The following is a 26,399-nucleotide window of genomic DNA, read 5'->3' on the forward strand; positions in this document are numbered from 1 at the left end:
GGTCACTTGCTTGGTGATGAAACCTTGACTTGGTTGCCTTCCCTTCCCTGTCTCTCTTCTCCACACAACTACCGGTGTTTTCTGGGATCATTTTACAAATAAACGACTTGTGGTGAAATCTTTGTTTTAGGAACTGCATCTTGGGGACCTCAAACTAAGACCAGGACTAAACTGAAACAATAAGTGAATTCCTCTAGTATCATACAGTATTTTCACATGTCACCAAGTCATCTAGAATTCTTGAGCTGGATTTGTGGAACACAAAGTACTTTGAGAGGAAGGGAGTGTATATTATAGAAATGCTATACTCACACTGATGACCCCCACTGTCTGCCGCATTCATACTCTTCTTCCACAGTAACAGGAAGTAACTGTCAGTCAATGATTTTATTTTCTACCTTCTCCTCTTACTTGCACCTAGTAGAGCCATGTGACCAATAATTTCCAATTGAATGTGAGCAGAAGTGATGTATCCAGACCAAGACAATTAAGAAGCAAAGGTGCCTTCTCCACCCTCTCTATCTCTGTCTGCTGACGAGATCAGAGGACTCTAAAGCCCCAGGAATTTAGATAGAGTCACAAGAGGAAAGAAAGTAGGTGACAAGTTCTACCTACCGGTCAGAAGTAACCACACTAGACTGGTATGTATTATTGAATTAAACTACTAAAATTTGGGGGCTTATTGTTTTAGCAGCTGACATTACCCTAACTAGTATATATACCACCTACACTCTTTAAGATTTCCATGAATAAAGGGTCTCTTGCCCTTCTTTCTGCAGTAGACAGAGAACAGTTAAATTTAATGTTTATCTAAAAATCAAACTGTACCATGTCCATCACCTCACTCACTACTGCAGGATGCTGGACACTGCCTGAGCCAGGGGTGTTGGTCTCTGCTGGCAGGAAGCAGCCAGTCATGTGATACCAGGAACTGTGGCCAGAATTGGAAGAATATGTCTTGCAATGTTTAGAAACTCCATCAAATTTCAGACCGAACTTGGCTCCTTTGAAGTTCAAGTTCACTTAATTTTGGAAAAACACATTTCACATTTAACAACAAGAAATGGCAGAGTAAAGGCTAGATTTTAGACTTTCTTGGCCTTAGCTGTTGCCACAGGACACTGTCTCCATGAATTAGACATATAAGGATTAAATTTTCCCCCAAATACGGATAGTTTAGAATTTAAGGGAAAAAGTCTATATACATAGGCATTTGGATCAACTGAATTAAAGTAAGCTTTAAAAGGTACCCCAAATTCCAAAGTGCTAGCCAGATGAATGTACTCTTGAGTTAAGAATACAACAGAATCTACCGAACCTTTCTTTGCCTGTTTATAAATCATGACAGCGATCATCAGTAGTTAAGTACCAGTTAGGGTTGTTTATATTTTAGAGGTAAATCACATGTTCTCAGCTCTTAATATGCTTTACTGGAACAAAAGAAGTATTTTGCATTCAATCAACAGCATGAAAAAACTGTTATTAATAAAATGTAAAAAAAGAAGAGAAACTCAAGTAGAAGCAAGATTTTGAAAAGAAAGACAAACTACAGACCATGAGTAAGTTTTTTAGCCATTGTTGATCCTTCGCTCATAATCTAGATTCTGGCAAGGCCTCAAATTGCTGTTTTTAAGCTCTTTGCCCCTTCCACCCTCAGCTCGAAAGTAGGAAAGGCAGTGAATGACTATGCAGCCCTGCTCGGTAAGACTCTGATGCCACCCTTCTAATAAGTTACAATTAGGTGCTTGCTGTGTGTAAGGTGCTGTGCATTTTATTATTTCATTTAAATTCAACAATGTTCCTAAGAGAAAGGTAGAATGTTCATTTCTATTTAACTGAAGAAATACAGTTGGTGAAAGGCAAGTTCAGATTCAAAGCTGAGTAGTGAACCCCAGAGAAAATACCTACAACCCCTTTGCTATATAATGAGGAGCTGCTGACCAAGAGGCATGGTCTCTATTTCTCCACCTAAGCAGTAAGTTTCCTTATTGAATTCATCCTGCCTGCCAACATTTTCAAGACTGCCTTCAGAACCGTTCTGTGTACCCACTCAAATTTGGTTCAAAGAGGCCAGAACTCTTTTGGTTCAGAATTTTCTAGCTAGATTGAGTTAAAGAAAGTATCAACAGTGCCCTCCCAACACACACAAAATAAAACAAACTAAAACCAAAACCGCATACAAGATCTTATATGGTGGTTTCATTATATTTAATCAGCCCATAGTTATACATTAATATGAACTTTTTCGTCCAAATATCCCCATCTTTTCTATACCTTGGGGGCATATAAATGACCTACACTAACCATTAGCATAATGGACTGTGTCACCTTGTATGTGTGACCTTGTATGTGTGAACCTGTAAAAGCCCTTTTTGAAGAAATTGAATCTCTTAAGTGCTCTCAACTTTCCTCATTTCTACCAGGGCATGTATAGGAAAAACGTGTTTGAATAACTACATTAAATTAAACAGGATTCTGCGCCTTGCTGAATATTGCAGTGATCACAGGATATTCAGGCTGTATATCAGGAAAAATAAGACATTTGCAATTCATGACTCCTTTTAAAATTGAAGTATTATTTGCTACTGGTAGGCACAGAGGACTATTAAATTAATAAATCTTTAGTTCAAAACAGAGATCAACAGCCTAAAGAATGAATGTAAACAGTTCCCCTTATTTAAAGCTATAACCTACCATATTGAGTAAATACAAATTACTAGATTATAAAATAAAATAAAATAATCCAATTGGGGTACTTTGGGGGGTGAGGTGGGGGGAGAGAAAGGAGCAGTGGTGTCCTAATGTCGACATCAGTTTGACTCTTCAATGTGATTAGTTGCCTAAACTGGCCATGAAATAATTAGACAAATTAGATAGACTGGAAGCAGTTGAGTTGGGCCGAGAGGGGAATGCTTTGCCCAACACACTCCATTCATCAGACAGCCTAAGAAGCAACTGAGGAATTCTCCATCCCGAAGGGGACGCACCTGTTCTGGGCGTGAGCCTCCACCTGGTCGGTCCCCTGCCCCAGGGCCTCTTCCTCCTGCTTCTGCCGCAGCCTCTCCTGCCGGGCTCGCCGGCGCCGCTCCCTTGCGGCCTCTTCCTCATCGTCGTCGTTCCTCTGGTAGGCGATCCTGCAACGTCACAAAGCCACCTCTGAGCGCGCCCGCTGCCAGCCACCTCCACCGGACTCTTGGTAGGATCGGCCCCGAGTCGTGAGCCATGGAGTTTTAAAAGGATGGCTGTGGCCTGGCCGGTGTGGCTCAGAGGTTGAACATGGGCCAGGAGATCGGGGTTTGAGTCCCAATCAGGGCACGTGCCCAGGTTGCAGGTTTGATCCCCAGTCGGGGCCGTGCAGGAGGCAGCCGATCAATGACCTCTCATCATTGATGTTTCTCTCTCTCTCTCCCTTCCTCTCTCTAAAATCAATAGACATAGTTTAAAAAAATAAATAAAGTAGAAGGATGGTGCCGTTCCTTAAGTTTAGAGACCCAATCTCTATTTTCAAACTTTTACGTATCTGAAAAGCACTAGTCCTATATCTATAGGAGATAATTTGCAATGATCAAATAAACAGCTTAAATTTAAAAACCCACACAAACGATTGTGTTAGCACCTTTAGATTTCTTTATTAAGCAGATGACTAGCATGTAAGATTTAGAAGCAGAAATCCAAAGCACTGAACTAAAAAAGAGTCAAAACACTTATTAAAAAGATTCAGCATGCTACACTCATTATTTATGTAGATAGTCATAGGGTCAGAAAAGAATCAGTTTAAGTTCCCAAACCAGGACTTGGGCATTAAAAAGCCCAAATCGAGAGCAGGATATCTACCTCTGCTTGGATTTTATTTCTTCCTTTTAGTTCCTTTTCACAGGAGGGAGGTGATAACTGATAGGAGGCTTCAAAGTCAGTGCAGCTCCTTCTAAGGGTCCTCTTTTGTTCTAAAATGTGCTTTAGTGGCCCACACATGCCGGGCACATCGTGGTAGCCCACACGTGTATATTTAGGTAGAAACTTAAGGGCTAGGGCAGCTGGAAGAGGCACCAAGGGCTTCACTTACATGTGTCTTATTTTGCTTTCATAGTTTCAGCGGAAGCAAATGCCTAATTAGGGAAATTATACAATCAATATCACCGTGTTAGATATGTTCCCCAGTAAAGAACCGGAGCTCAAGAGGACATGGCCTGCGTGGTTAACTGGGATACCTTTTGTTGTTGTTAATCCACACCCGAGGATATTTTTCCCATTGATTTTTAGAAAGAATGGAAGAGAAGGAGAGAGAGAGGGAGAGAGGGACATCGATGTGAGAGGGACACATTGACTGGTTGCCTCCCGAACTTGCCCCGACCGGGGCCGGGGATAGAACCTGCCACCGGAATGGTGTGCAGGCCGATGCCCTAACCCTTCAGCCACACTGACTGACCAGGGCAATTTGGATACTTTTGAAGGAGTAATGTGTATGGAGATACACAGTTCCAAGAAGACATGGGTGTGCTGGCCTAGGGACAAGCTGACCTGGTGGGTCCACAGGTTGGGATGGAGCTGCCCTGTGCAGCAGGCTGCTTTTTACGTTAGGGAGTTAAAGTGATTTTATTACAATATTACTTACATATCTACAAATAGATACCCAGATATGCAAAAGTTTCATGCTTATAATTCTTATATAACAACAAAGCTAAAAGAATTTGCAAATGAAAGATAATGAAAATATAAATTGTAGGTGTGCAGAACCATACAATTCATACCAACAGTATGAACCTAATGACTGAGAGTGGTGGTGGCATGTACAAGCCAGGCATGTTTAGGCATAGGCCTGGCGCTATCTTTTGACTTCAACGATACAAACACTATGATTTTTTTTAACCTAGGTTGCTTATAAACAATGAAATGAACAATCTCTAAGGTTGGTTGATCTGTTCTATACACGTTAGAAAAATCTGACTTCATATTCACTAAAATCTGCTAGCCTGCAATACTAGAATTCCAATATAAATAACATGTCACTGATTAGATTATTTCCACAAATGTGGCAAGAAGGGCAGTGTGATGTAGTTGAAAGATGTCTAGGTTAGTATTCAGAAAACCTGGTTTCTAGACCTGACCTCTTACTAGCTGGCAGCCTTTGATTAACCTGAGTTAAGTTTCCTTGTCTGTAAGTGTGTGAGAGTCAAATGAAATCACGGATGTTATGGTAAGGCATCTACAGCATAGTGTTTTATTGCTCTCAGCAAAGTGCAGTCAAGGAGCTGCTTTATGAGGAAAGATGAGTTCAATTTCAGACTCGTTGAACTTGAGGGGACAGCATGACATGATTCGAATGTTCCCTTCTAATTCAATCACATTGTAGTTTGCAGTCAGAAGAGCTTCCCAGTGGTTTGGCTTCAATCTTCAGATTCTTGGCCTAACATTCCTTTGGCTTATTTCTCAGTAGACAGCTTTAACCACAGCAGGGTCCTTAATGACTGCTTCCCAAGCTAATCAAACACAAAGTCTTAATATGTTCTTCTACATCTCTGGATCAGCCACAAGGTCTTGGCTATTACTGGGGCCTTCCTTTTCCAAGACAAGCAAGACCCATAAAAGCTCCATATGGGACATCCTATGCTACACACATAACTATACCCCCTTCCTGAATGGAATTTCATTTTTAGCCCTTAATTTCTCACTATGCCTGAACAATTTGAGATGTTGCTGTCTTCCTCCCACCTACCAATGTGCTTTGCGGCTGGATGTTGTTGGCTTTCAGCTCTGACACAAACTTGATTTGCCACTGAGACCAAGTCATACTTGACCTTTCTTCATCTTAGATTTCTCACTGGAGGAGTGGCCCGAACAGCCAGAAAACCCCCACTCTCCTCTAACTCTTCTCACTTGGGAGAGCTTAAAGTTTATAGTCAATCACTCTCCATCGGTAGTCCCTTGCCTGGGATACAAAATTAGCAGGACTAGATTTTTAAGGGTCTTTTATTACTACTAATGAATACTCATATTAAGATTATTTTCAAAAATCAAAAACAAAAAAGAGCCCAAATGACTTCATGGTATTTTGAATCATAACCTGCCCTGTTGCTGGCTCAATAACACATCAGTTGACCTTGTAAGTGAAGTTGTGTCCATGCCAAATGGCTTGATATGTGTGGAAATTCTGCAAAGGTGAGACTTCCTACATTAGTCCTCAGCATGAAAGCCAGGTAGCTTTCTGCTTTAAGGTCTTTCCCACAGCAAGCTGCCTTTCAAATAACTATCACGGGTTTACACTTTTTCTTTCAAAATTAAAAAAATGTAATTGTTCATTTTTTTTATGATTCTAAAAGTAACACACACTTATTTTCTTAAACCAGACAATACAAAATGTATAAAAGACAAAGGAAAAATTGGCTCCCTAATGATACCACTCAGATATAAAGATGATTAGTATTTCATGCATCCTACCAGACATTTCCCCATGTATCACAGATGTTTTATTTTTAACAAAGTGGGATTATGTTTTATATATATATATATATATATATATATATATATATATATATATATATATATAATCTTATAAACAGTTTTTTAAAAATTTACCTTATTTATGACTATTTTTCTAACCTATTAGTAAAATATAAATTTCATGGCAACACGGTATTTTAAGAATAGATGTACACAGTAATTGTATGGATGTACTATAACCTATTTAACCCATTTTCTACTGATGGACAGTTAAGATTTTTCCAAATTTATGTTCTTATAAACAATGCTGCAAAGGACATCATTATAGTGATACTTTTGCCACTCGTTCAATTACTTACCTAGGAAAAATTCTCAGAAGTTAGAATTTCTGAGTTGAAAAGTGTGCTCACTGGAAAGGCTTTTGATACAGGTGGACTTCAGAAAGGTACGCAAACCAGCCATGTATGTGACTGCTAATTTCACCATAAGCAGAATTTATGTAAAAAGATGGACGAGTGCATAGCACCCTTAATACCTCCAAATGCCAGCACAACACCCTCTGCTTTATGCTCCACTTAGAGACAAAACGTTAACATTTCTAACTTCCCACACACCAGATGAAGACGTATTTGAAAGGCTGCTGACTAGTAAAAATCATACCTAACCACCCACTGGATTGTAATAAAAGCATAACAATCCATTCGTTCCTTCTGAGAAACTCCAGCAGACGCGCATTAGCCAGTCTACTGGTGCTCTCCACTACGAAGACAGCCCATGTTCCCAGATGATTCAGAGCAGTGTGGGACCCCAACGTCCTCTGAGTCATCTGGGAAAGATTAGACCATGTTTATTAGCGTTTTAGTCGCATGCATTTTATTAAAAAGAACCACAGGTAACCCCAAATGATACGTAAAGTACCTCTCTATTTAAAAAAACCAGTTCTGTTGACCAGAATCCACGATGCCCCACCCATGCTGGGTGTGAGCAGGGTCAGTACGGAGTATTACGCTCTGTTTTTGGTAGCTGCCTTGGCTTATCCTTTGGCGTGAACACTTGGAGAAGGGTGTGATGGGCCTTACTGCACGGGCCAGTGCTTCATCTTACAGACCATTGCACTTAAACATATTTGCTCTCAATGCAGAGCAAAGGGGCCCATCAAATATTTGGGGAAAGAACGAGAAATGGGGTGTGTGTGTGTAGGGGGGGGGAGTGTGTGAATAAGTGTTAAACAACCTCAAAAGTCCATAATAATGACATGATGTTATTTGACTGTGGCAGTGGTATGAACAAAGTAGAGAGAACTGGCTTTTCTTCCATCCCCGGGCCCACCACTGGAAGGCCCTGGTGTTACATTATAAGAAAAAACAGACCTGCACGAAGGGAAAACTCTTGGAATGCTGTGGCTTTTGCACCAGAGGCGTGGAAGTCTCTGCCACGAGGGTGCGACAGCCTCAGTCTAGTCAAGTAACAGGATAAGCATGTTACATGCTGTGCCTTTTACACAGAAAGTTCAAATACGTAAAAGTGCTGCAGATGCGGCAAGTGAGGGCCTCACTGAGGGTCGGCGGCGGTGTCTGGAGGGGCCAGGAGCTAAATGTCTACTAGGCGAGAGAAGGGTGACAGAAGCTCCCACAGTTAGGACATAGCCTTGTGTCCCCCTAGCTCCGTCTCCACCATCACAGATTCCTTAAGACTTGTGCAACACGGGCAACGTTTCCTCTGCAATAAAGGTGGTTTGCTTTTGTTTCTACCCCACGGTCCCCAGGGTTTGAAGAGTGCTGCCCTTATTTCCTTTCATTTTTGTCTTCTTTCCACTTCGTTATTTTCTGATTTGAGGCGATAGTACACGGCCCTTGAACTTCTCAAGTAAAAATGCTGCCAATAGTATTTTATGAACAAAACAAGATCTCTTGTCAGGAAACCACGTTTAAAAATAGAAAAAAAAAATAGAGTAAGAAAAAATAAAGCTATTTTTATGAGGGGGGCTGATTTTCTTACATGTTTAAGAGCATTAAAGACCCAGAGAGAATGGAAAAAAAAAAAAGGTCAAGTCTATACTGAGTACAAATTTACTTATTTTATGTTGATAATCACAGTATTACTCTCAGTAGTTAATTGAATCACCAAATAGTTGATCAAGTTTGAATCTGCAATCTTGCTGTTCTATTTTTAACAAACATAGTATATTTGACATAATTGTTTTACAATTTTTAAAAATTTAATAACATGCTTGATGACTTTTCAAAATCAATTGACCAAGACATCACTTCTTTCTGTCACCTTCTGTATAGGATCCCGCAGTCAATGTTGCCATTCTCCTATTGACAGGCATTTGGGTTTTTCCCAACTTCTCTCTACCGTATACAGCGCTGTAATGCCTTCTTGGGCACACACGTGTTTCTCTAGGGTAGATATTGAGAAGGGAACAGTATATGCTCATTTAAAGGTAAAAGATCCTGTCAGAATGTCCATCATAGTGGTTGTTTCAAGTTACACTCTATGCCCTATGACTTCAAATAACCAAGTTGATCAATGTATAGTGATACACAGTCATCTGCTAATAGACAGAACCAGAGAAAAAAATTAATCTTCTATATCTTGTATAGCAGTGGATGCTAACGTTTTAAGGATGAGCATCCTTTTAAAATATCAAGAAAAAAAAAGATATCATGGCAATTCCTCATGCTTTGTTATTTATTAATAAAATGTCTTATAAAGTGCCTGTAACTTCAATAATGCATAAAAAGGAATCTGTATCCTGTAAACCACTGCATTTATATTGAGACATTTGAAGACCAGTCTTTCATACCTGAAATGGTTGTTTACCAGACTACAGAAAATACTCGGTGTGGATATGAATTTGGGAGTCTCTTCCAACAACTTCACCACTAGAGACCCACTGGTGTGCAGAAAGGTTTCCAGAGCCACTGAGCAGACTTTGAACTGCTGCCGTCAAACGCTTTTGTGTCCTTTGGCATTCCCCATGTTTGGTAAGCTCACACACATGTACAGATGCACATGCAGACTCACAGGTTAAGTGAGGAAAACCTCGGAAAAAATAAAGGCTCAGTCCCTAAAATGAGGCCAATTTATGAGACTTAACGAGGTCCCATCCGGATCAAAGTTTCCACGCCTCTTTGTTTTCTTTAATTGTTTCTGCCACATTCCCAGATTTTAAAAAGAGAATGTCGCACCTAAGAATCCAACATTAAATAGTTAGCTGCAGCCTAAGATCAGCTCTCAGCTCTCTGCCTCCTCCCACTGTACCTCCCCTTTCATGGAAGGAGTCATTAGAGAGAAGGTGGCATTTGTGGAAGGAGCGACCATAGGTCGTAAGTGAGCCACTAAAACTCCAGACATGATGCTGTGCCAGCTTTCTGCAGCTGTGCACGCCCCATGCAGGCCAGACCCAGGAGGAAGAAGGCCCGGGGTTCACAGACACTCAGAACAACTTCTTAATCAATCACTTCTCTTTTATTCCCAATGTCATCATCTAAACCTGGGTCTTAACATGGGCTCCAACGTTAAGAGTTAACACCTCACGTGGGCTGAAATTGTGCTCATCAACTGTTAGGAGGCAGAATGACTCATATACTTTCTTTTCACTTACCAACCCCTCAGCAATGCTCTTTCGTAATATGAAATGCAAGCAGATTCTCCAAACATATCCAGTCAGTTCTGAGAACTGCTCACATGCTCTCAGGAAAATCCCAGGCCATGCTGTGATCAGGAGGGAAAACCGTGAGCTACTGAAGTGAGTCATATTTGCCCCACAGATTTACTGTATGTTTGAGAGTTAAAAGAGGTTTATAGAAACATTCAAGGTTCTTAAATATGATTTTGTTTATATGTGGTGTCTGCAAAATGTTGTGGTTTCATTTAATGCACATAAGGACCAATTCTGAATGTTTTCCCCTTGGATTCCTTAAAAGAGAGGCATTAAAAATTATAATGGAGAAAATAAATCCAGAAAATAAAAATATTTCTCAGGTCAGAATTTGTTTAGAAATAGATTAGTGGCCAATCATCAATTGGTCTGTAATGAATATAAAATAGAATGAAAGAAAGCCCCTTTGATTATATATATATATATATATATATATATATATATATTTAATTGGGGAAGGAAGGTCAAAATATGCTGAATTTCATTGTAGGATTCATTGCTGTATCAGTGGTGTGCCTTTTACCTGGCATGCAAGGGGATACATTACTCTGAAGAAATTTACCTAGGAAGAGATGTAGGCCTCACTTCATCTATTTCCCCCTTTTCCCCCCTCTACCTCCCCTCCCCACAAACACATCTGAGAATGACTACGTTGCAAAGCAACCATAAATTTTGGTTCTCAATAGTAAGAGATGGTGTGCTTGCACATGTTGTCACCACAAGTTACCACCAGCAGCCTACCATATGCTTTATTCAGCGGTGTCATCCCATAATCACATGAGTTTCTATAACCACAGACCATGGTGGGGAAACATGTGCTGCAGAGCAGAGCAGAAAGAAACATCAGACAGTAGAAGAAAAAAGCCTCTTCACCTCGCCTCTGCACACCATCGAAGGAGGCTTGTTCTTAGGGTCGTTATGGCTGCAACGTCCCCTCAGATAGATCAGGCCTGATTGATTGTGCAAGGTGAGGAGAGACCTGGGAGCTCTGGGAGTTCTGATTCTCACTCAAGGTCGTGTGGCTAATGAAGTTTTGTTTATTGGAACCCAGTTCCCAGAAGGGTCTTGCTCTAGGGCAGGCTGAGCCCTCAACTTAGTGCCTCACTTCTGAATCAATGCAGGTATCCACAGGGAACTTTTAAAAGGTGAGTTCTAATTGTTTGGGGTCAATATTTTAAATTAAAAAGATGTTTAGCATGAAAATATTGTACCTATAAATGAATGTATAGTACACAAGCATTTCAAAGAATAATGAAGCCAACCCCCGCGCACCAACTACCCCCCTTAGACAGAGTCAGCACCTTGGAGAGTCTCAGGTGCCCCTTTCCATCTCATCCCTATTTCTTTAAAGTGCCTCTAAATAACCCCAAGCCCGGAGTTGGGGGTATTTTAATTATTTTTTTGGTTTTTCTTTGTAGTTGTACCCCCAAGGTATGCATCCCTAAATGATTCAATTTTTAGATTTGCCTTCTTAGAACTTTACATAACCACACCGTACGTATTATGTTTCTGAGACTCCCCAGGTTTATGTGAATAGCTGTAGTTTATAACGATAGATGAGGCACAGGGTTTCCAAGCATTTCTTGTTTTCTTTGAAAGTAATTCTCTAGTCTCATTTTAATTTTTAATTGAGTTTATTGGGGCGACATTGGTTAATAAAATTATATAGGTTTCAGGTGTACACTTCTATAACACATCATCTGTATATTGTACTGTGTGTCCACCCCCTCAAGTCGGGTCTCCTTCCGTCTCCATTTACCCTCCCCGTGCCCTCCTCTACCTCTCACATTTCTTGAGATTATAGTTTGGATAAGAGAAACGTCTAACTTTTTATTCCACTGGTCCCATTTTCTTTTTAAAAGCCTATAGATAGTTTGTGATAGCCAGTAGAAATGAAATGAATAGAATTTAGATTTACTTTCTCATGGAATTGCTATATTTCTCCCAATTCTTTTTAGAAAATACCAACACATCTGTTAGGCCTATGAAATACAGATTTTGGAGGGACAATTCCATGACAGTTTCCTGAGATAAACTAGAATCTATTTGTCACTAACAGGGTCAGGTTTGTGTCACTCCCGCTACTCCACCCTATTGAAGCAATGAGTGGGGCCAGATACAAAGAGTCACCTTTTAATTTATAACTGTTTAGAAAGGGGATGTATGGAAAGAGAAAGTTGGTGGTGGAGAAGATATATTTTGCCTTCCACTTGGTTATTCACATTAAGCTTTGGTTAAAACGAATGAAAAGAAGAGAAATGTGTAAGTGGCCAGTAAGATAATGAAAATATCAAACTTCCTTCTCTTTCAACCCTTATTTTAGATTCAACTGGTAAAAAATGTGGCCAGCAGAGAGAAACTCAATTACTAGCTGAGTTTTCATAAACATTACCTTTTCTTCCTCTCCAACCTAGGATATTTTTTTTTGTCTAATAAGAATCTTAAGTAGATATTATCATCAATAAACTTAGACTTTTTAAAATGCTGTGAATCGAAAGTAAAATCTGAATTGGGGCCATTTTCCAACTGTTGTCTCTATTAATCTTGCTTTAATGCATGTTGTACATGTGGACAATAAAGCTTTGGCTTTTTAAAAAGTAAAACATGATAAAATAATTCAGACCCAGGTGCCAATGGCTTGGCAACACTGTATTTGCCATCCCCCCCTTTCTCTTTCTCTCTTGCATATAGGTCTGGACCTGGATATACAACCAGCTTAGCAACTGTCCCAGAGTGGGGTGCAGGGAAACCCCCACATTCCCAGTGGCCCATTTAGATGCAACTGCCTCTGACCACAGATACATAAACAAGCAGATTCTTTTCATAGTCCAAGACAGCCTCCTAGAAGCAGACATTTCCACCTCTCTCTTCCAATGTAAAAACATGAATGCACTTCAGATGAGCCTTATACTTAGTGTGATCTAGAAACGCAAGTGTTATCCCCCCAGTTTGAAATATTTGTGCGATGCAGTACAAAGGTCCATAGTTTCACGTGGTGGAGCTTCAAATTATGGGACTGCTATCTCATTGGTGAACGCTCAGCAAGAGAAAGTGATTGGAAAAATGAAAACAAGATGTCCTTAAGTGGAGATTACGAACCTGTGACTAATTAAAGGGACCCTGTGCAGGGAGAGCGGTGCTGCAGACAAGCCGATGGAAATGCACACGGCATGTGGAGACGCTAACTAAAGTCGCATGTCCCATGTCAGCCGAGAGGATCCTCCGCCTCTGTAGACAAGCAGTGCTTAATGCAAGGAAATTTATGTGTAATGGATTTTCATAACAGGCCTTTTATGATCCTTCCCTCCCCCAAAAGTGCCCTCTGGAGCTTTCCTGCTTCCACTCTCGTTTTTCTTAATTGGAAAAAGATTTACTATTCATTTCCTCTTTCCCAATACTCTCGCTTGGCTCCATTTCTTTCTATTCGGGTGGCATAGCCTCCCAGCTTTCCCCCTTTTTTGCCTTTTTTCTATTTTATTTTATTTTATTTTATTTTATTTTATTTTATTTTATTATTTTATTTTATTTTCTATTCTATTCTATTCTATTCTATTCTATTCTATTCTATTCTATTCTATTCTATTCTATTCTATTCTATTCTATTCTATTCTATTCTATTCTATTCTATTCTATTCTATTCTTTACAGCTCCATGGGTCAAATCTAGCAGCCTGATTTTTTAAGTTTATTTTTTTATTGTTGACAGTATTACAGATGTCCCCTATTTCCCCCCACTTCCCCCCCTCCACCCAGCCCCCACCTCACCCCAGGCCTCCTTAGAAACAGAAAGCTCAAATACATTGATAGGATGACACTGGGGTTTTGCTTCTAGCACCTCCGGTAAAAGAAGTGACTGTCATTCTGACAAGAAAGCACCTTTTGGGGTGATCACTGCCTCTCCACTTGAGAGGTATTGCGCAAAACTTACCTAACCCCCAGCTGGCCCCTGCTCCCCTGCATGTGCTGGCACCGCAGAGTTTTGTTTACAAGCGGTAGCAAACAGAAAGACAAACCTTGAGTGGAGACAGGAAATGAAACTCAAAGGGCCAAATCCTGGCTGTTTGGCTCTTTGGAAACAACATGTATTCTTGCAGGGGCCTAGGAGCCAACCACTGCTGATGGGTGCAGCCTCCCTACCGTTGGGAAGGGAATTCGAGGAGTCTGCTCTGCTCTTGGCGGCTCCCCTTCCTAAGTCAAAGGAAACCTTACCTACGACCGGGCTGCCCCATGTGAGGGGGAAAAGCAGACACCCACTGATGGTGATCCGGTAAAAAGCCAGCCTGACCAAACCACCAAATACAAGCCTTCCACGCTTAAGATTCCCTTAGAGTTCATAGAAGGCCCCCATAAAAATGGGAATGTTAGCAGATAGAGTAATATGAAATAGCTGAGCACTTACTGTTAGACAGACATGAGCAGAGCAAGGACGATGGGCCAGGTACAGAAACCCAGGTACAGAAACTCACAAGGGCAGAAAGCCCCAGATGCCTAGCAAAGGGCAAAACTGGGAAAAAGAACCTTGTCCCCAGGGTAACCTATCCTTCCCCAGCATATCGCTGGTTGTGTGGTTTAGACTCCCTGAGAGTTCCTCCCTAAAGATAACATCCAGGCCTCAGTTGTATTTCTGCTCCAGGCCAGCAAAGCAGCAAAACCAGACAAGCGGGACTGTGGCTGCCTCAGGACCGGCTACACTGACTAATGACCTCCTGTCCTGGCACCGACCAATCAGTGGAGACCATGACCCTGAAAGAGCACTCGTGGAAACTGATGAATATTCTATTGAGACACTCCTGAGACCCCCCCCTAAGATTCCCACCTGCAAGAGATAAATTAGCTCAGGACAAAGGACCCAGTGCATGCTCTCCCCAAGGGGAGCACACCAGCACCATCTCCATCCCCCTTCTTCCATCTAAGGGGCCCCATAAAACCTGCAACCAGGGCTGCAATGGGCAGTGGCAGCTTGTCCTGGGGTTACCCCCGAACCTGTCTCCAAGGTCTCCCTTTCTTCTCTGACTTCCCAGTGAGCCAAAGCAGCCCAGCCAGGCTCTCCAGTCCTCTTCTATGCACCTTCCTTGTTTCACTGTACTAAGTATAGTTTTCCTGCCGTCATGGACCCAGCACCCTTCGGCTCAGTGCTGTGTAAGCCCTTCCCTTTGGATATGCCCCAACCCCCATCCCCTTTTAATGAAATTTAACCTGCCTGGGCACCACCGACCTTAACCTTTCACTTACATTTGTGTGTGCTAATTGAATTAGAATCATCAACAGCTTAAGAATCAGACAGCCAGGGCTCTGAGAGAGACATTCTTGGACAGCACTTAACTGCCTGAGGGTACCTGTCTATACCTGCAGATTTCTATCCCAGCGTTAGATTATTAACCAACAGGCTTATGACGTCTTCTGACTAGGCATCAGTGCAATCACTAGTTCCTTAACGTTGTTACCTAGTACAGGAGGCACTGTGTCACTAGGGGAGATAACCTACTTTATTCTAAAAATGTATTATCTTCTCATTGCAAATGACAAAGTTGCAGCACTGGGATTCACTTAAGTCTTCTAATCTTGTGTACTTTCCTCTGCCCAACCAAACCACCAATCCATGTGGAACCTAGTCTTTCAAAGGAAGACAGTTAAATTCAGGTGGGACATCAGAGCGGTGAGCTCTGGGCAGCAAGGGGGCTCAGGAGGGGATGCGGTTCTGAGGATGTGGTGGTGGGCGATGCAGGTGGAGTCTAACTTGTGACAGTGGGGTGCTGGTGGGTAATGCCACTCCAACGTGCAAACTGACACCCAGGTCGCCGGAATTAGCACATCCATTCAACAGCCATTTATTGAGCATGTACTCTATTCAAGCCACTGAAGGTAAAGACCAAGATGAATTAATTTGCATATATGCACAACCCAAGGACACGGACAATGGTGGGGAGAGGAACTGGGGAGGGGGATGGGACGGGGTGGAACGGGTCATTGGGGAGAAAAAGGGACATCTGTAATATTTTAAACAAAAATAAAATTAAAACATTAAAAAAATAAAATAAAATATATACTAAAAAATAAATAAAGCTTATGATTGTTAAAAGAAAGAAAGAAAGAAAGAAAGAAAGAAAGAAAGAAAGAAAGAAAGAAAGAAAGAAATTCAAATTAGTCTGTGTCAACTGACAAAGGATTCCCCCCCCCGTCAAAATTATCACTGTGGAAAATCATGGAAAACCATAATAAAATTGATTTTAATTATTGAATAATAATAAAAAAAAGATGAATTAGACTCCTGGAAGGCATTTAGGTTCTGGTAGGGAAGTGAAGGCATGTGGTAAGTACTACAGGAGACTTAATGATAAAAAGATTTATGTTGAGAGGTGGAAGAAGGCAATTTCAGCTAAGGGATCAGAGGAGGCTTCATGGAGAAAGTGGTATTTGAGCTGGATCTTTGAGGACTGGGGACTGGGGGACGGGAGAGGACTTTTCCACACACAGAGAGCTCAAATAGCAAGGCTGCGGAGTCAGGAAACATGGACATGGAAAAGCAAACAGCTCAGTCTGGCCAGGGCGTGGGGTGCATTGAAGGGCATTAGTAAAGCTCCAGTTGTGCTTGGCACATACACACGGCAGCTTCTAAGAGATGGAAGAGTAAACCAAGCGTTTGACACAGCTGGAGAGGCTCCTTCCATGGCCGTGGCCCTAAGGAAGAACGCAGGGAGGAATTTCTAGTTTCAGTCCCCACTCCAGGTGTTTCATTTCACTCTGCAGCTTTCCCCATGAAATGAAGGGCCAGCTACTCAATATCAAGGGCTCCATAAATCCCAGCTGCAAGAGGAGACTCCAGCTCAGCAAATCCTACCATCGCTTAGAACAGAAGCACAGTAGAGGATCCTTCAAGAGCATCAAGCTACGACTTCCCATTTTTCAGAATGGCATGTGCATACTTAGAATTAAATCAGATGTTCACATTCTGCCTGTAAACCAGATCCCAGGTGAAACCTGCCACTGTGGTAGTATTCGAACTATAGAATAATCCAGCTAGAAGGAATTTAGGGGGTTATTTTCAATCCAATGTCCTCATGTCATTCATGGCAACCTGGGGCCTAAGAGGTGAAGTCACTCACATGGCCAGAACAAGACCCAGGCCTTTAGTTCCCGTACCTGTTTGCTTTCTAAACTATGACACTGTGAGCCTTCTTCGGGTGTTCTGTAGATTAACAAAGAGCTTCAGTCATCTAAGCCAGGGATCTGGCTTAAGGGCCAAACCCAGCCCACATCCTGTTTTTGTAAATAAACTTTTGTTGGGACACAGCCATGCCCAGATTATCTACGGCTGCTTCCACACTCCAACGCCAGATTCCAGGAATTATGACAGCAGGTGTATTTCCCACAAATTTGAAAATATATACTATCCAGCCCTTTGCAAAACATGTTTGCTGGTCTCTGACCTAAGCCAATGGTCTCAACATTTTATACTACTATCAGTTAAAAAAATTAAACATACTCTTCCCTCCTCTCCATTTTTACCCGGACTGATCTGTACCCACGAGGCCAGCTCAAATGCTACACTACTGTGTGATGTCCTACCAGATATAATGAAGGTGAACTGGAAGGAGCTCTTTCCTTGTGTGGAGTCTTTGCTGTCGTTCCAGATATTTGCCATATATTGCCTTAATATTGTTATTCGTGCGTCATCTTGTCTCCCATATTATGTCATGTTTGTTGAAAGCAAGATGCTTTCTACATTTTTTAGCTCTCCTTACCCACGTGCCTTGCATAAATTAGGTACTTAATATGTATTTTTAGACAGTGGGCAATGGCAATTAGGGAGACTAATGAACAATGATGGAGGCTAATTCCGTTCCTTGAATATAAGGTGAACTGCCTAAGTTCATATGGATTTATCTGAATCAGACACGGAAAGGACAAATCGACCAACACAAAGCCATTTAAAAGTTTTAGCATCAACAGGACAACAGTGCTTTCCAAACGGACAGATCAACGAAATGTGACCCGGTTTTGTGACTAGGGAAAGGCCAACAATTCTATACTGGGCTTACTCGGAAAATGATGTTTAAAGTTATTAGAGCTTTATTAGTGGGGACGGACACACACATACACACACACACATATTCAGAAGCTTTGTGGGTTGTCAAGAAGGCAGATACTCCATCCTGGCTTGTGCATATGGACCAGAAAAGCCCAGCTCTGCCCAATGCCATGTCGCATGGGCCACTTGGCTTGCTCTCTGATCATGAGTTCTGGAAGCTGAAGTCTGAGCACTCACCAAGGGAAGAAATGATCTCTCAGGTTTCAACTTCAATAGTATGAAGCGATGGAAAAGAGCCGTATTAAACCAACCTAAGAGTGACAGTGGCAGCTTCAAGGCTATGCTTGGAGACAGAAGAGTATTAGCAAAAAATGTAGGAGGCAGATCCCCAGCACTTCACGTTTCTCCCACTTTTTCCTGCCAGAAGTTGAAAGCAACTCCTAGTCAAAGCCTTTTTGCCTGTGTCTGAGTGCTTGGAGAACTGTACTCACTGGTCCAAAATGCACTTATTGTAAATGTTGTTCTCATTCTTACGCTACTTTCTCTGTAGATGGCATTATGTTGCAACTACATATAGAAAGTCTCTTTGGGTTCAGAGCTGGAAAATGTATATTTTCTTTATTAAAAAGAACCAAATGGTTATAGACAAGAAACATATCTGACTTTTGAAATTAGTCAGTAAGCAGGGGTAAAGTCAGACTGAGTCAAGTGGCGTTTTCCAGTATGATTGTGGACTCTCACCTGCGTCAGAGCTTGTATGTGAGTGTGCACACGTGTACACTTGCGGTCCTCCTGTCTCTGCTACTGTCACGTGATTGGCCTTGGCTTGGCCCACGAACAGAGTGGAAGTTAAATATTTTCCTGTTACTCTGGTACATACATGTCTTTTCCCCCCATATCTTCTAGCATCACATTCCCTTGTAAATTTCTTATATCCTTTTATATTCTTTCCCTTCTAACTATCAAGTCTAGCATCGGTTGAAGCCTTTTGCAATGACCTTGGAAAGCAAAAATAATCAGAACAGGTAGATAAACTAAGCAATTTGACTTAGCCAGTCTTTTAGAAATATTTCCATGTGCTCTAGTCAAAACGTATTCTGTAATACATTGGATAAATTAAGAGAGCCAAAAAGAGCTAATTCTATTGCATCATAGGCTATCTTATCACTTTTATATTTAATTTCAGAGTTAGGCTTACAAATTAGTTTAATTTACTTTGTAGCTATCAGTGTTTCTCGGGATGAACAACCACTTGTTCAGTTGATCAAAATACCCCAAGAATAGTTCCATTTGGTTATTAAATGGCTCAGAACACCATACTGACTATTTTTGATGCAGACATTAGTATCCATAACCCCCAAATGACATTGTACTATGGGTTGTGCTCTCTAGGACTATGCTTTGACAGGACGTGTCCAGTGGCCTTTTACAGACCCCATCTCATTTGCCCCCATGGGGGGCTTTGACATTGATGACCACACTGTATTTTTTGAAATTCTTGGCCTACCACTTGCTTTGTAGTTTCTTTTGTGTCTTCTCTCTCAGCTCTATTTTTTTACAACTCAACATACTCCCTCTGGGTAATCCCATCTATGCTTATAACCAGTTAGTCAGTTTCAAGGTGATGATTTTCTAATTTCTATTCCTGGCTCAGGCTGCTCTCCTGAATTTCTAAATGACTTTTCTTTCTAGGTAATGAAATTTCCAGTGAGGAAGTTGAGAGTAATAGCTTATTCTCGACATCTAATTAGTCCATGATTTGCAAAATTCAAAAATTCTCCCTGTTCTGGTACTGCACTCTCAGATCCATTTATTTTTGAGGATGGATGGTTAAAAAAATTTTTTTTAATTCCTCAGTCAAGACAGCGGAATAGCCCAGCTGGCGTGGCACAGTGGTTGAGCATCGACCTATGATCCAGGAGATTGAGGTTCAATTCCCGGACAGGGCACATGCCCAGATTGCAGGCTTGATCCCCAGCAGGGGGCACGCAGGAGGCAGCCAGTCAATGACTCTCTCATCATTGATGTTTCTATCTCTCTCTCCCTCTCCCTTCCTCTCTCTGAAATCAATAAAAATATATTAAAAAAAAAAAAGATGGAGGAATAGGAGAATGCTGCACTCACTTCCTCCCATGACCACAAGAAAATTATAACTAAATTATAGAACAATCAACCTGAATAATCATCTGATGACCAACTGAACAGAAGTCCTATAACTAAGGATATAAGGAAGAAATCACGTTGAGACACAAAACAGGCTGGCCCTATACCCACATGTGATGATTGAGAGTCTTAGGGGATATCTCAGCTGCAGAGGTTCCCCTTGAAGAAAGAGGGGTCTCTGCTTCATGCTGGGCTCCCCAGAATGGAACACCAGTGCTGGGAAGAGGAGCCCACATAACATCTGTCTGTGAAAATCAGCAGGGATTTTGTCCATCTGGGTGAGACAAAAGATTGCTGGAAACACAGGCATCCTCTTAAAGCAGCGATTTTCAACATTTTTCATCTAATGGCACACATAAGCTAATTACTCAAATTCTGCTGCACACCAAAAAACGTTCTATATTTTTTGCCGACCTGACAAACAATAGGTATAATTTTGATTCATTGACACTGGACAGCTATTATTGTGTTGCCTGTTGTCACTTTTTTATTTGACAGTCTAAGGGAAAAGAGGTCAGTGCCCCAGACTAAATAGGTATTGCATGTTTAAAAAATTCTTGCGGCACACTGGTTGAAAATTGCTGTCTTAAAGAGTCAGCACACAAACTCTGGCTCACAGGCACTGACCTTGGGTTCTGGCAAAGGGACAGAGGCTCAAGGGGCACCAGAGACATACAGGAAGAAACTGAGTTGTGTGGCTCAGAGATGAGAATTGGAGTGATGGCAGCCATTGTCCTCATGTTGAGCTTTTCTCCTGTGCTGCCCATGGATGCTATACTTCTAGTGTTGAGCCCTCCCTCCACACAGCAAATCTCAATCTGCTCTAGCCTGGGAAACTCCATTAACTGATAACTACCTGAGAATCTGCCCTACCAAACTCAAACATGGCCCCAGACTCCTTCAGCAGCAGCCAGCCTGGGCCTGCACTGCAGTCTTTCTTAAAAAACTCTTGAATTCTGTCAAGCTCAGGGGGTGACAGAGACATACAGGGAGAAACTGAGTTGTGTGGCTTCAGGGCAAGGGTTGGAGGGACACCCTCTCTTGCCCCTATGTTGAACCCTCCCCTCACATGGCCATGTTGAAATCTGCATTAGGCTGGTGAACTCCACTAGCTCCACCTGATCATTCCCTGAGATCTTTCCAACCACAAAAGTCTGTAGGCCCCAGGCAGATGGCAGCTGGCCTCAGTATACTCTGACGCCTGTTGAGTGGCCTCTGCCCACACTGGCACCAAATCTGAATCTGAATTAACCTGGTGAACATTACTCGTCCCACCCCAGTGACTACCCAAGACCTTGCCTCACCCAGCTCATGCACCATCTGAGGCTTTTGAGTAGCTGAGCCTTTCAGGCAGCTGGCAGGGGTTGGCAGGTCTTGTGGTGCCTTGATCCTTTTGCTGACCTACCCCAAGCCCATAATGTAAGCAACCAGCCTTGGTTCACAGCATAGCCTTTCCCACATGCATCCAGGTCTTGCACAGGCAGCTACCAACAGCAGATCACTTTGTAGCTCCAAACAGGTAGCCATGGGCTGGTCACAGGCAGTGTCTGACACTGACCTGCAGGGGAGTCCCTCTCAAGAGGCCAATATACCCACTGGCAAGCTTCAGACCACAGCAGCGTACCACCCATTAGTTCCATAGTGACACTCCCAAAGGGAGGTTTTAGCAGACACCAGTACCTAATGGGACAAATTCCACTGCATGGGGTCAGGCCCCACACAGCAGCTCGTATGTTGTAGTTGTGGCTAATCCTCACAGCCAGCCAGCCTGAGGGTCAATCATATCCACTGATGTACCAACAGCAATCAAGGTTCAACTACAACAGGAAAGCGCACACAACTCACACAAGAGACACCTCTGAAGCACCCAACTAAGGTGATCAGGGATACTGTGCCACTGGGCCCACAGGACACCTGTCATACTGCCAAGACTGGGAGATGTAGAAGATCTGCGTCTAGTTCGTTTCTAATATATAGAAACAGACACAGAGAAGCAACCAAAATGAAGAAACAAAGAAACATGTCCCAAATGAAAATACAGAAGAAATTTCCAGAAAATAAACGAAATGAAATAGAAGCAAGAAATCTACTAGAAACTCAGTTAGAACCACAGGTGATAAGGATGCTCTAGGAACTCTAGGGGAAAAATAGAAGAACTCACTGAGAACTTCAACAAAGAGATAGTAAGCATAAAAAAGGGCATATAAACCATAAAAAAGAACCAGTCAGAAATGAAGAATACAATAACAAAATGAAGAATACACTAGAAGAAATCAACAGCAGATTAGATGAAGCAGAGGACTGAAACAGCAATTTGGAAGACAAGGTAGCAGAAAACGCCCAATCAGAACAGCAAAAAGAAAAAATAATTTGAAAAAAGAGGATAGTTTACGGGACGTCTGGGACAACATCAAGCATAACAACATTCACATCATAAGAAGGAAGAAGACAGAAAGCAAGGGATTGAGAACCTATTTGAAGAAATAATGACTGAAAACTTTCCTAACCTGGTGAAGGAGAAAGACATACACATCCAGGTATCACAGTCCCAAACAAGATGAACACAAAGTAGCCCATACCAAAACAAATCATAATTAAAACGGCAAAGTCAAAGGACAAAGAGAGAATCTGAAAAGCAGCAAGAGAAAAACAGTTAGTTACCTACAAGGGCGCTCCCATAAGACTGTCAGCTAATTTTTAAACAGATACATGTCAGGGCACAGGGAGTGGAACAAAATATTCAAAATGACAAAGAGCAAGGACCTACATCCAAGATTACTCTCCCCAGCAATGCTATCATTTAGAATCAAAGGACAGATAAAGAGCTTCCCATACAAGAAAAATATAAAGAATTTCATCACTACCAAACCAGTACTGCAAGAAATGTTAAAGAGTCTTCTTTAAGAAGAAAACCAAAAAAGATTTAACGACAATTACTTTAAATGCAAAGGATTAAATGCTCCAATCAAAAGACATAGGGTAACTAAATGGATAAGAAAACAGACCCACACCCTGGCTTGTTTGGCTTAGTTGTATGGAGTATTGTCCCATGGATTGGAGAAGGGTAATGGGTTTGATTCCCGGTCAGGGTACATACCCAGGTTGCCGGTTCGCTTTCCAGGCGGGGCACTTAAGGAGGCATCCGATTGATGTTTCTGTCTCACATTGATGTCTCTCTCTCCCTCTCCCTTCCTCTCTCTAAAAAATTCAATGAAATAAAAAGAAGAGCCATATATATCTTGTCTATAAGAAACCTACTTCACATTAAAAGACACACAGACTGAAAGTAAACAAATGGAAAAGGATATTTCATACAAATGGAAACGGAAAACAAGCTGGGGTAGGAATACTGATATCAAACAAAATAGCCTTTAAAACGAAGATTATAATAAGAGACAAAGAAGGAACAGTATATAATAATAAAGGGATCAATCCAACAAGATGATATAATCCTTGTAAACATTTATGAACACAACATAGAAGCACCTAAATACACAAAGTAAATATTGATGTACCTAAAGGGAGAGATCAGAGAACGACAGCAATACAGTCACAGTAGGGGACCTTAACACCCTACTCACTTCACTGGATAGGTCTTCCAGACAAACAATCAACAAGGAAACAGTGACTCTAAATGACCGCACTAGATCAGATGGATTTAATTGACATTTACAGAATATTCCACCCTGAAGCTGCAGAATATACATTCTTCTCAAGTGCATATGGGACATTCTCATAGATAGACCACATGTTAGGACACAAAACAAGTCTCTACAAGTTCAAGAAAATTGAAATCATATCAAGCATTTCAGATCACAATGGCATGAAATTAGAAATCAACTACATTAAAAACACTCAAAAACTTTCAAACACATGGAGGTTCACATAATCTCACTCATATGTAGAATCTAATGAACAAAATAAACTGATGAACAAAATAGAGCCAGAGACATAGAAGCATGGAACAGACTGAGGGATCTCAGAGGGAAAGCAGGGGTTGGGGAGTGGGTGGGGTGAGATTAATCAAAGAACTTATATGCTTATAGCATAACCCATGGACACAGACAATAGTGTGGAGAAGACCTGAGGGGGGGGGGGGCGGGGGCGGGGGGGATCAAGGGGGAAAAACACACACATATGAAATACTTTCCACAATAAAAATAAATTAAAAAAAAAAGAATTAGGCTACACACACACACACACACACACACACACACACACAAAAGAAGTACTAATTGGTAGTTACAAAATAGTCACGGGAATGTCGAGTACAGCATGAGGAATATAGTAAAATAATACTATAATAACTATGTATGGTGCCAGTTGGGTACTAGAATTATCCGGGGGACCACTTTGTAAATTATATAATTGTCTAACCACTATGCTGTACACCTGAAACTAATATAAAATAATATTGAATGTTAACTGTAACTGAAAAATAAAATTAAAAATAAAAGAAAGAACAGCACAAAGTAAACCAGCTGGCCGCAGACACAGCCAACTCTGAGATGACCTGCAAAAGTTTTACCTGTAGAACAAAGACTGATTAAGAAGACTAATGTAACCGAGACAACCCATCAATTAATAACTTCTCCCAGGTAATAAGGTTTCTTTATTGTTCTACACACATTCTAGACAAAGGAGAACACACAAAGTGAGAATTTGTTACTATGCCTTTCCCATAGCATGGCTGTCCTGCTGTGATTCTCGTGACCAGCACTGGTTAGCTACTGTACAGTAAAACACACCCATACTGAAGCCTGGGATGCCACCAAGGCATCCTTAAAGGAATACCTTCTAAGAACATCCCAACTCCCTTCACCCCATTTCTGTGTTCATCAAAGATTTATGATAATTTTTAACTTGGTCTTTTTCTTTGACTGTACCTGTCTCCTCCCCCTCAACTCTCTCAAAAGGAAGGGCCCTATATAAATGATGAAGATGTAATTTTGCCAGTTATATTTACTGTTAATAAATTAGCATTCTAGTTTCAAAAAATTTCTTAGTCATATCATCCTATCCTTGTGACAGATAGCAATTTCAAATTTTAGGATGTAAACTTGGCTTAATATTAAAAGAAAAGCCAAAGTATTGGGGGGAACACTTTGTAAAGTATATGATTGTCTAACCACTACACTGTATACCTGAAACCAATACAAAAGAATACTGAAAGTAACCTGTAATTAAAATATTAAAAAATAAAAGAAAAGCCAAATAAAGAAGCATTTATTAACTAAAGTAAATAATGAGGGATGAATAATTTGCATAAACAGAGAAAATATTAAAAATATATCTTCATTATTTATGATTTTGAAATGGATACACTACTGTTCAATTAGTTGGCTGAGACTGTCACCCTTTATATGCATGGGAAATAAAGTTTAAATAATACCCATGTGTCTAGAAGTTGCTTTTGGTTGAAAGCACAATTCTCTACTGTTAGGCTTATAACAACTGAACTAAACCTACGAAACTGAGAGGAAACCTGTCTAACTCGTTTCATATATATATAGTCTGTTCTTTAAAGATTTCAAAACGTCAGAAAGAAAAGGAGCCTGGCCCTGCCATCTGGAAGCTGCAGGATATAATAGAAGATGCATTTAGAACAGCAGTTCTCAACCTTGGCTGCACATTAGAATCACCTGGGGGAGCTTTTAAAAACCCCTCTGCCCAGGCTGTGTCCCAGACCAATTAAATCAGACCCGCTGGGGATATGATCCAGGCGTGAAGGCTCCCTACGTGATTCCAGTCTGCAGCCAGGATGAGAAACACTGATTCATAATGAGCGAACAGTCCCAGCCAGAGGCAGTTATGCCCAAGGCACTGAAGAGTCATTCAGAACATAGAGTGCAGAGACGAGTCATGGGCAAGTATTTAGAAATCGGAGTGAAATAGAGGAAGCCATTCAACCTTATGATCCTAACTGCCAGGCTCTTTGTGCTTCTTTTATTTTTTGTAACTGGGGTATATCAATATCTACCAGCAGAAAGTAGCTGTTACTTAACATTGTTGTGCAGATAAAACTTGTAAACTTATTAAACGTTGCTTGAACACACTGTGGTAGATCCCTTGTTCTCACCATGGTCAGATTTGACCGAGCCTG

At 41.2% G+C, this 26,399-nt stretch overlaps 1 protein-coding gene across 7 annotated transcripts in view; it reads right to left on the reverse strand.

Annotated features, from left to right (window-relative positions):
• The window catches only part of CALD1 (caldesmon 1), a 192,908-nt gene that overhangs the window by 30,433 nt on the left and 136,076 nt on the right, over positions 1-26,399 (reverse strand). For all 7 annotated transcript variants that reach the window (XM_016222193.2, XM_016222177.2, XM_087821009.1 and 4 more), the window contains one exon: positions 2,988-3,134. In XM_016222193.2, coding sequence (XP_016077679.2) covers positions 2,988-3,134 — 147 coding nt within the window. The remainder of the gene's footprint in view (positions 1-2,987; positions 3,135-26,399) is intronic.

Source organism: Miniopterus natalensis, chromosome 10, assembly GCF_054644295.1.
Source record: "Miniopterus natalensis isolate mMinNat1 chromosome 10, mMinNat1.hap1, whole genome shotgun sequence".
NCBI lineage: Eukaryota > Metazoa > Chordata > Mammalia > Chiroptera > Miniopteridae > Miniopterus > Miniopterus natalensis.